This window comes from Chrysochloris asiatica, unplaced genomic scaffold, assembly GCF_000296735.1.
Source record: "Chrysochloris asiatica unplaced genomic scaffold, ChrAsi1.0 scaffold00041, whole genome shotgun sequence".
NCBI classification, from domain to species: Eukaryota; Metazoa; Chordata; class Mammalia; order Afrosoricida; family Chrysochloridae; genus Chrysochloris; species Chrysochloris asiatica.
The window spans coordinates 11,787,653-11,798,973 of NW_006408559.1; the positions used below are offsets into that span (position 1 = coordinate 11,787,653).

The 11,321-nt window shown below is 39.7% G+C and overlaps 1 protein-coding gene across 1 annotated transcript in view; it reads left to right on the forward strand.

Moving 5' to 3' along the window:
* The window catches only part of AKR1D1 (aldo-keto reductase family 1, member D1), a 112,208-nt gene that overhangs the window by 94,850 nt on the left and 6,037 nt on the right, over positions 1-11,321 (forward strand). The window contains exons 3-4 of the mRNA XM_006861238.1: positions 3,345-3,422; positions 7,716-7,838. Coding sequence (XP_006861300.1) covers positions 3,345-3,422; positions 7,716-7,838 — 201 coding nt within the window. The remainder of the gene's footprint in view (positions 1-3,344; positions 3,423-7,715; positions 7,839-11,321) is intronic.

The window sequence follows — 11,321 nt, forward strand, 5'->3', positions numbered from 1 at the left end:
AAGAATTGGCAGTTGAAGCTCACCAGTTGCTCCTTGGAAACCTTGCAAAGGGTAGCTATGGGCAGGAACTGACTCAACCGCACTTAACAACTATAATACCATACATCAGTGCATATAATGATACGTTATGTAGAAAATGAAGAAACCAGTACTGCTGAGTGGATAACAACTCATAGGGACCATCGACGAAAACAGGAAGTCAAATTGGATGTGATTTAACAATAAATAGAATCAAAGTTTCATATTCCTGACCCCAGAAATGACATAGTGATCATTCTATTTCCCTTTGCTCTAGTCGGATTCCAACATTGGGAATTTCTAAGTTGTAATTTCTTGTGTACTAAATCTGTGTAATTTTGGCATGCCAAAGTGAAAGGTTGAGAAAAAAGAGAAAAAAGATAGAGTGAGTGTAAATTTTGCTTTGTTTTGTTTTTTTACCTGTAGAGAAAAAGTTGTAGAAATTCCCAAAATAGTGATTGATAACAGAGCAAGCTGATTGCAGGAGGGTTCCCCAGGAGGATCCGAACCCCATAGAGGGGAGAAGGAAGGGACAGGTGGACAGAAGGGTCTTTGGTGTAAAAAGCTCCAATCAAAGAAAAAAAAGACCATGAAGCCATGTCTATCTGGGCATACCTGCTAAATCAGTAGCTGGAGTGGTTTTTGTAGCAGTGATTTGTACTAGGAATTCCTGGGTAATGCAAAGGGTTAATACACTCAGTCATAAACACAAGGTGAGAGGTTTGAGTCCACCCAAAGGCTCCCCAAAGATCATCTTTATGATCTGCTTTAAAAAAACTCAGCCTTTGAAATGCGTATGGATCACAGTTCTACTGAGCCAACATGGGGCTCCACCAGTGTAGCAACTGGAGACTTTGTATGTTCTTGTTCTGAGACTGTGGGTGTTTGTTAATTTGATATTTAAAAGATTAAAATGTGCTAAGATATTTTAGCTGGGAACTTGGTGGCTCTGTCGGATAGGCACTTGACTGCAAATCACAAGATCGGCAGTTTGAACACACCAGCCAATCAGCAGGAGAAAAACGAGGCTGTGTGAACAATCCTTAGGACTCAGTAGGGCATATTATATTAGAGTTTAAAACACATTGCATATATCTCAGTGTGCATTGAGATGACCCTTCCTTCCTCTGTCCTGCTAGAAGGAATTGTCTCCTGCTAGCAAAACATCTACTGCATGATCCTTTTTCCTCTGGTCACTGCTGACCTGCCTAGCAATGGACACCTGATGCAATCTAGCCCAATCAGATTCTCTCACCCAGAAATCTGGAGTTGAGATTGGTTAAGCATAAAGTCAGTTTCTGTGTAGCTGATTTGGGCTCTTGGGGTAGTCAGGTTTGGCATTGAAAACCAGCAGAGAAAGGGAATAAAGCAAATGCCTAGAGTGAGAAGGACAGGGAGTAAATTTCAGTCACATTACATATGAGTTTCCGTTTGTGGTTTCTGATCCTTCCTGAGTCTGTCCTCATCTTTCAGTAGTGCTCTAATCTCTGACACTACATTCATCTATTATACTTGCCATGTAATTCCTAATTAATTTAGCACTAAAGAAAACCCTGGAATCTTGAAAAGAGAGTCTCATGGAATATATTTCGTAATACTTGTGTATTATGCAGAACTTTAGGGCTAATTTATATGAAAGTGATGACAGGACTTTTTTTAATGAGAATAAGCTTGTTATTAAGAAAGAATTTGATGGCCTAACAATAATTTGTCCATGAATGAAAGAAAAATTCATTCGACTCAAAATGAATATCACGGTGAAATTATATGTCATCTATGTAGACAAGTCAAAGAATTTCTAGACAATCTCACAAAAGGGAGATTTAAAATATATTCCATATTATAATGCTGTTGTTGTTGTTAAGTGACATCAAGTTGGTCCCAACCCATAGCGACCCTGTATAGGGCTTTCAAGGAACAGCTAGTGAGCTTGAACCACCGATCTTGTGGTTCGAACAAACTTTACAGTCCAGCACATTAACCCACAGCACCACACCAGGACTCCAAATACTATACTATCTCTCTCATAATTCAGGAGGGACCAGTCTCTCAAGAAGAACATCATGCTTGGGAAAGAGGAGGGTCAGTGAAACAGAGGAAGACCCCCAATGAGGTGGATTGGCTCAGTGGCAGCAGCAATGGGCTCAAGCTTAACAACAATTGTGAGATTGGCACAGGACCAGGCAGGGTTTAGTTCTATTGTGCATGAGGTCATTAAGAGTCCGAAGTAACAACACCACCAGCAAATACATGTGCATTTATTATACAATTATATCTACATATAAATACTAAAGTATGCAAAAAGTATTGCTTCTAGGGTTCTAGTTCACACATATATAGACTTATTACAAACAAAATGTGTTTAAACATGACTCTGTGATTAGTAGATGGCTACAGACAACTTGTCTCAGCAATATACTTGTCTTAGTTTTATTAGGGCGCCTTCAAAAAAAAAGAGAAAGGTCCAATTGAAACAGTGATTTCTGAGGGAATCTTCTGGACCATCTAAATTCAAGGCACTATTTCATGGAGCTCCAAAGGGGTCATCTGGATAGATGTTCTTGAAGGACATGGGATGACCACAGGGACTTTTTATGAAGACATTTGGGGAACTACATTTGTGAGAAGACCAGGAAATTTGCACTGATGAATTTTTTCCATCAAAACAATGCACTTGCTCATTTTTCGATAATAGCAAGAACTGTCCTACAAGAATTTCATTGGAAAACCTTACACCATCCACCCTTCAGTCTTGAGCTTACCCCTTCTCACTTTTTTTCCCTCTAGAACTCACAGAACATTGAAAAAGAATACAATTTGAGTCCCTCAAAAATGCTAAAACTATCATTTTGATGTGGTGTAAATCAAAGAACATAGAATTCTTCAAAGAACTGTTGCCGTGGAGTCAGTTCCGACCCATAGCGACCCTGTACAGGGTTTCCGAGGCTGTAAATCTTGACAGGAGCAGAAAGCCTCATCTTTCTCCCACAGAACAGCTGGTAGTTTCGAACTGCTGACCGTGAAATTAGCAGCCCCATTTGTAACCACTACGCTACCAGAGCTCCTTTTCAAAACTATTAGAGAGACGGAAAACTCACTTTCAGGAGTACATAGGCCTAGATGAAGGAGATGTCAAGAAACAGTAGCTTCACAATTTGATACTTTTGTTTAATAAAAGTTTCTATTAATTTATAGCAATACTTTTACTTACCCTCATAAGTTCCTTTCATTGTTTTCCCAAGACCAAGGATATACTGCCAACTTAAATTCCGTAGCTGCAAATCCCAGATCTACATGAGATGAGCATACTTGTTCTTTTTTTGCAGCCTGGAGACGAAATTTATCCTAAAGATGAGAATGGTAAATGGTTATATCACAAGGCTAACCTGTGCGCCACGTGGGAGGTAAGTCCAGTTGGGCCTCATATTTTAAAAGACTACGTTTTAAAACTCTGATCTGATTATTCCCAACAAATTTATGCAGACATGCGGCTTTAACTCTCAATGGAAAGCAGCGGTCAGAGCTGACATTTCTAACAATCTATAACAATTTAACACCCAGCTCCGACGCTGGGTGTTAAAGAATTCTTGTTTTCTTGGGAGAACTATAACACCAAGGGAAAGTGGGGAAGTGGAATGGAAGGGGTAAAAAGTAAAGGAAATGAGTTCTAATATAATAGTTATTACAAAAAAATATAAAGAAGGTAAATACACGTATTTTTTTAACGTTCTTAATTTAAAAAATGATTTTGATGCATAAAAAGTTGGAAAATAATTCTGATTCCGTTATGTGTTTTTTTTACCAAGTTTCTGAACTAGTCTGATTGCAGGCTCCTTCCTTAAGATGACGGGAGTGGAAAAATGAGGGAAAACAAGAACACTTCTAGGTATTCAAGGGCGAGGTGTCTTCTGAACTGGTTTGTTTATGAGGGAGTGGGTCAGCTTTAACCTAGAGTGGAAGTCAGGCATACCTCAACCGTCAATGAGAGGGTAAGATGGAAAGATAATTAGAGAGTCCAGTTTACTTCTTTCTCCTCTCCTGCCATAGCCTTGGAACAAATATTGCCTGCTCCACACATTCAGAAACTTAGAACTCTTGTCCAGTTGTCTCTGGAGTCATATCTAAGCAGCGCTGAAATCCTGTACTTACGAGACTTTGAGAAGAATATGGGTTACTTTATGCCTTCCAGAACTTGTTTCTCCACACTTCCCAATCCACATTCCAAAGGCTAGAAAATGACACTTTAATGCTTGCCTCTTCCTCATATCCTCTCCCCAGTACCTGAGGATCTGAGTTGTGGAGTTGTTTTGTGGGGTGAGAACTAAAAGTTTTTCTTACTATGTTAAAGAATATTTTAAAAAGAGCCTGTTGTTGTTAAGTGCCATCGAGTTGGTTCCAACCTATAGACACACTGTATAGGGTTTCCAAGGAGCGGCTGGTGACCTTGTGGTTCAAACCAACTTTGCAGTCTAGCGCATTAGGGCCACACCAGGACTCCTAAAAAGACATTAGTAAAGATTTACACCCTCGGAAACCCTGTACAGGGTCGCTATGAGTCGGTTCCGACTCCACGGCACATAACAACAACAACAACAATGTGAAGTAAGAACAAGAAAATGTTTTAAAAGCAAGTAAAAATATTAAATTAGGAAAATGAATAGCACAATCTAGTTGCTGTTAGGTGCCACCAAGTAAGTACCTACTTATAGCAACCCTATGCACAAGAGACCAAAACACTGCCCAGTCCTGTGCCAACCTCATAGCTGTTGCTACATTTGAGCCCATTGCTAAATCCATCTCATTGGGGGTCTTCCTCTTTTTTTGCTGGCCTTCCACTTTACCAAGCATGATGTCCTCCTCTAGGGTATGTCTGGTCCCTCCTGACCATATGTCTAAAGTATGAGAAACAAGCTCTGAATATTCTGGCTTCCAAGGAACATTCTGGCTGTTCTTCTGACACAGACTGTTTTGTTCTTTTGGAGGGTCATGGTACTTTCAATATTCTCCTCCAACACCATAACTCAAATGCATCAATTCTTCTATGGTCTTCCTTATTCACTGTCCAACTTTCACACGCATATGAGGTTATTGGAAATTCCATGGCTCGGGTCAGGCACACCTCAGACCTCAAACTGACATCTTTGCACTTTAAAGAGGTCTTGTGCCGCAGATTTGCCTAATGCAATAATCTATACAGTCCAGTTAGAAGACAGAATTTGTAAGAATGAATAAAAAGCAAAACCACGAAAACACAAAACAAAACACCACTATAGCCTACATAGAAGAAACCTAGCGTAGTGGTTACGAATCGGGCTGTGAACCGGAAGGTCAGCAGTTCAAAACTACCAGCTGCTCCGCGGGAGAAAGATGAGGCGATCTGCTCCCGTAAAGATTTACAGCCTCGGAAACCCTATTCAGGGTCACTATGGGTCGGAACCGACTCGACGGCACTTAACAACAACATTAAAAGTAAAAGTTTTAGGGATTTTTGTTGTTGTTGTCATTGTTGTTGTTTTTTTAAGTTAAAGATTCAAAATAGATAAACTAAGCTAACCCTAACTAAGAGAATGTGGAGTCATTACTTTAATATAAAGAAAGATTTCAGACAGCAGAATATTACCAGAGATAAAAGTTAGTTTGTAATGATAAAGGAATTAATCTTAAATATCTCAGTACCTGCCTTTTATTAATTTATAGTATGTAATAACAGAACTTCAAATTGCATGAAGTATAAAAGGAAGAACTCAAAAGAAAAGGAGAAAAATCTACAATTATATTCAGTATTTCAAAACCACTCTCTCAATAATTAATTAAGAAAATAAGCAGGCATAAAATCACTAGGATATAGGAGATTTGAATGTTGTCAAACAAATTAGTCTACTTGACATTTATAGAGCACTCTCCACCAAAGCAAAATGCAATTAAGTGCTTATGGGCTATTTACCAAACTGTATCATTTTCTGAGCTATAAAACAAGTCTAAGTAAATTTTTATTATTCAAATGATTTAAGGTAGGTTCACAAACAAAATAGAGTCAAATTTATCTATTGGTGGCAAAAGAGATCTAAATATCACCCAATATTTGGAAACAAATTTAAAAAAAACACATGTTAATAACCCATAAGACAAAGAAGAAATGAGGAATTTAGAAAATTTTTTGAACTAAATGACATACTAAAATGTGTGGGTTATAGCTAAAGCAGAAAATTTATAGTATTAAAATTTTATATTAAAAAAAAGAGCTCGTTCTCAAATCAATGTTATTTGTGTTCACCCTGTTAAGAGTTATTACACCCCAGAAACTGACAAACATTATAAATTGGGACCTTTTGTTTTTTCACATGCACACACAAAGAGCTAGTTATTAACCATTTATCAGCACACTACCAAGTGTCTTCCTGATTTTTACTGTGGGGAAGGCTTCATAGGTGTGTCTGTAATGCAAAAGTCATCGAAATGTACAATTTCAAAAATGTCGAGTTTATTATGCATCGATTATAACTCAGTAAAACTGTAAAGGAGTCCTGGTGTGACGCTGTAAGTCAATGCGCCAGACCGCAAAGCTGTTTGAACCACAAGCTTGGTGGTTCAAGCTCATCAGCTGCTCCTCAGAAACCCTATACAGAGTCGCTATGGGTTGGAACCAACTCGATAGCACATAACAACAACCACCAAGCTGTAAAACAATACAACTTAAAGCTTCCAGTGAGAAAAAGCTAATCACATTAAATGAGACATACAAGTTTTATTTTGTTCTGTTTCATTATCAGCAGCATTGCAGGCTAAAAACGAATAGCTTAATATTTTCAAAATACTGAGGTAAAAGGGAAGAACCCTGACCTTAGATTTTATAGCCAGCCCAACTGTAAGCAAAAAAATGAGTTCTGATAATAAATATTTTCAGATTTATATGCTGCTTGCAAGGTCAAGTAATTCGAATCTACCAGTTGCTCCGAGGGAGAAAGATGAAGGTGTGTGCTCCTATAAAAATGTATAGTCTCAGAAACCCTATACAGGGTTGCTATGAGTCAGAACAACAACATATATCTGAGAATCCCTGGTGGCTTGTTGGTATAGCACTAGAGTACTAACCATAAGGTGGGCAGTTCAAACCCACCAGCCGCTGTAAGGAAGAAAGATGAGATTGTCTGCTTCTCAATATTTACAGCCTCGAAAACCCTATATAGGGTCACTATGAGTTAGCAGTGGGGCTATGTAGTTTCATTTTTTGGTTTTCTAGCTAAGAGAGAGATTACATCCCAAAACAGGAGAATATGCATTTTTTTTCTTGCATGTAGAAAACATTTACAAAACTTGAACAGGTATGTATACCATAAAGAAAGCCTCAACGAATTTGCTGATACGTTGTTGTTGTTAAGTGCCATCGAGGCGATTCTGACTCAATGATCCTATACAGAGTTTTCAAGGAGCAGCTGGTGAGTTTGAACCACCAACTTTGTTGTTCAAACTGGCCTTGCGGTCTAGTGTTTATCTTACAGTGCCACGGGGGGAGGACATGGCATATAATATTTCTCAAGCTTATTAGTCACAGAATTCGTCACCTTTTCTTTCTTCACAAATGCCCGTTCATGTACTGAGGACCTTTCCTTCTCAAACGATTCCATTCCCCTTCTAAACAGTCTTTAGTTTGGCATCTACTGAGGCTTCTTTCTTAACTTCTTGTTATTTACGCACAGGCTTTGGAGGCTTGCAAAGATGCCGGCCTGGTGAAATCCCTTGGAGTGTCCAACTTTAACCGAAGGCAGCTGGAACTCATCCTGAACAAACCAGGACTCAAATACAAGCCTGTTAGCAACCAGGTACAGCTCCCCAGCTTCCATTTGGTGGGAAAATCTACTCATCACTTAACGGACAGAACCCTGGGGTAGAAGTCGGAAAGTCTTGTGGCAGTTCAATCAATCTTGAGACCCTGGACAAGTCATTTGACTTCCCTCAATGTATGTCTCTTAGGAAAAAGTATTTGAAAATTCAAATCCAGGCACAAGTAACCAACATTAAGAAAGGATGGTGTCATGTCAGATTTTAATCTTAGAAACTGTAAAAATGACTTAGCGAGGGCGTCTGACCTCCTTGAACTCCACAAGGGGGAAAGACAATGGAAATCCACAGCCCAAGATTGGCCTTCAGCCTCCATTTGTTTTTCTCAATTCAGACACCAGCAGTCTCTCCCAGGGACCGTACTTGGACCTCTACTGGATCTAATCCTGTGCTTCACTGACCACACACATGATTATGAGGTTTACTAGGGAAGTGACAGGTTACAATTCAAGATCAGAAATGCTAAGAATATACAGTTCTCTGGTCAGGTCTCAGCCATACCAACAGGCACATCTGTCTCTCTCTGGCCCTCAGCCCCTGGGCATCTTGGCTTGACCTCTGCCCTGCTACGGTAATGTTACAAAGCGCTTTAGCTCCACCCACAAGTGCCCAGAGCACCCCACTCTACCAGTAAGCCTTGGCCGGAAGGCTCTCAGTTCTCTTGGTCCGTGGGTGGCAAAACCTAGCTCCACCAAGTATGTGGAGGCACCCCTCTCTGCCCACGAGCCTCCTGTGGATCGGGCAGTGTGATTCCTATAGACTTACTACTGTGCTGTCTCTGGATTCTGCTGCCTCTGCTGCTGCTGGCTGTTTCTTTGCCACAGCTCCTCAGCACCTCTTACCATCTCTGGTGATAAATCTCTCTTGCTGCCTCCTGGATCTAGCAGGTTCTCAGCACAGGGACTTTGGCTCCAAAGGACACACTGCACTCTTATCTCTTTTAGCTGCCACTAGCTACCTCAGGGATTGCAAAATGAACCAATTTCATCAGTAGAGTTCCATACACCTTATTTGCATGGTCCCACACCCACAAGGGTGCCATGACCTTATTTGTATTGTTGTTGTGGCTAAGTGTTGTCAAAGTCAATTCTAACTCCTAGCAATCCTGTACAGAGTTTCTGAGGAGCAGCTGGTGAGTTTGCCCAATCTCTTTGATTGTGTAACAAATTAGCACAAAACTTGTGTGTATTTTTTAAGATAATATTCCATGGAAGCAAGTGATGCTGGGTATGCAATGGACTCAAGCTTATTAGAAAGCAGTTTGGCAATATGTATCAAGAGCATGAAAAATATACACAGTCTTCTGTTTCTGAGATCTGTTCAGGAGCTATAGAATAAGCACTAGACTGGTAACCTAAAGGCCAGCCAGTTCAAACCCATCAGCTGCTCCTCAGAAAACTCACACAGAGTCGCTGTGGGTCAGAACCAACTTGACAGCACTTTAAGAATTCTGAAGAAATAAAATCAAGATGCCCAGGAAGACATATATGGATTATTCAGCATTATTTACAAAGGTTAAAATAAATTTTAAAAAAAGCCAATAACATATGTATGAAAAAATTAGGGGAATAGTTAAATAAACTAAGAGGCATTCATATTATGTGATACTTTAATAAAAGATGTTTCTGAATCCTTTTTGAGGAAAAGGGAAATGACTGTGATATTAAGAGAGGAAAACCAGGATATAAAATGTAGTAAATAGAATACCGATGAAATCTACAAAACACCTCTAACCCGAGGAACCTGGAGGACATCAGACTAAGTGAACTAAGTCAGTCACAAAATGACAAATATCACATGCGAGCACTATAGTAAAAACTCAAGAAAAGGGTTTTACACAAAAAGAAATACTCTCTGGTGGTTACCAGGGATGGGAGGGCCAGGAAGGGTAATTACTAACAGACACATACATATTCACTTGAGTAAAGGGGAAGGCAATATACAATAAGGGGAAAGCCAGCAATAAAGAAACAACCATGTAATATACAGAATGAACGTGATTACATTTTCTTAAATGTGTATAGAAAAGCACATAAAAAGAAATATATCAAAAAGCTCTTAGTGATTATCTCTGAGGTATGAATTTACCAGTGAATTTTGTTTTCTTCTTGGTGCTTTTCTGGATTTTTCACATCTTCTGCAGAGAGTATGTTTTTAGTCACAACAAAGCATCATTTTCCATCTTGCTAAATGCAGGTAATGGTAGTCTCATTATCCTACTTCACAAGATGGTATGAAACGACACTAAAATACGCTTTTGGATTCGGTACTATTCAAATACTGGAATTGCAGTTGTGTGGTTGATTCTTTTGGATAACTGAGAAGAGTTTGGTATGTTCTCATACAAAAAGAATGACTTATTACTCATGCCATAATAGCCCTAAAATAGCAGTGCTGCTACATTTTAGAAGGGATATTTCTACATGCTCTCAGGAACAGAAAAAGAAAGCCACCTAGGACCTTCTGAAAGGTCTCAACCCACCACTTAGTTACTACCCTGTTCCTCACCAGCATCTCCTTCTCACATCCCAAGTACATCCCATTATGAAAATGTGGAGAAGACAAATGTGCTTCTCCTTACAATTACACAGAGAGCCCTGGTGATCTTTGACCACGTGTGAGGAGACGCTCTGATCAGTTTGACACAGGAATATTGATCAGTTTCACAAATAACTCAGAGGAAGCAGGCTTGTAGGAGGGTTGTGGCCTGCTTATCCAAACACTCATGGTGTCTGAGACAGAAAATGTCAGTGCTCAGATCAAAGAAGGTCTCCCTGACCCAACCATCACCTACACGAGGGCTCTATCTTCTGCAAGTCTGATCGTTTTCATGCCTTCAACGCATGTTCATCAAGCACCTTCTTTATGTTAAGACCTTTGTTTAGCTCTAGGGATCCAAAGGTGACCCAAGGCTGGGGTAGCCCCTGCTCTGGTGGCCCTCGCTGTGCATGGGAGCAGACATGCACCCAACAATCACCAAGGTCCTTTGTCATCAGAGACAGAGATGATCTGTTATCTACAAAAAGAAGAGCCTTGTTTTACGTGGTCATGTCCACTTGGATGGAATTAACCTAACCCTCTCCCCCACCTCAAACTACCACCCCCTGTTCCATCAGAATTTTCAATGGACTCAAATATGTCAGTGATCATGGACTGGAGCAGACCAGACAATGGAGCATGTCCTAGAATTTCTATCTCAGAGCTCTCTGTGCAGACCCACTTTGATACAAATTCAAAAGTCTTTGTCACGGACCTTGTCTAGTATGTTGCCCCATACAGCTCCCTGAAAATCAGTCACAGAATTAATATTCACATACTTGTTTGCTCCATTTTAAATTTCATTAGAATTAGTATGCATAACTTTTGCTACAAACCATGTAAACATTTTTTTCAAAGGATAGGTTAAAAGATGACATGTGTAATGTGTGCATATACGTATACACACACACACACACACACACACA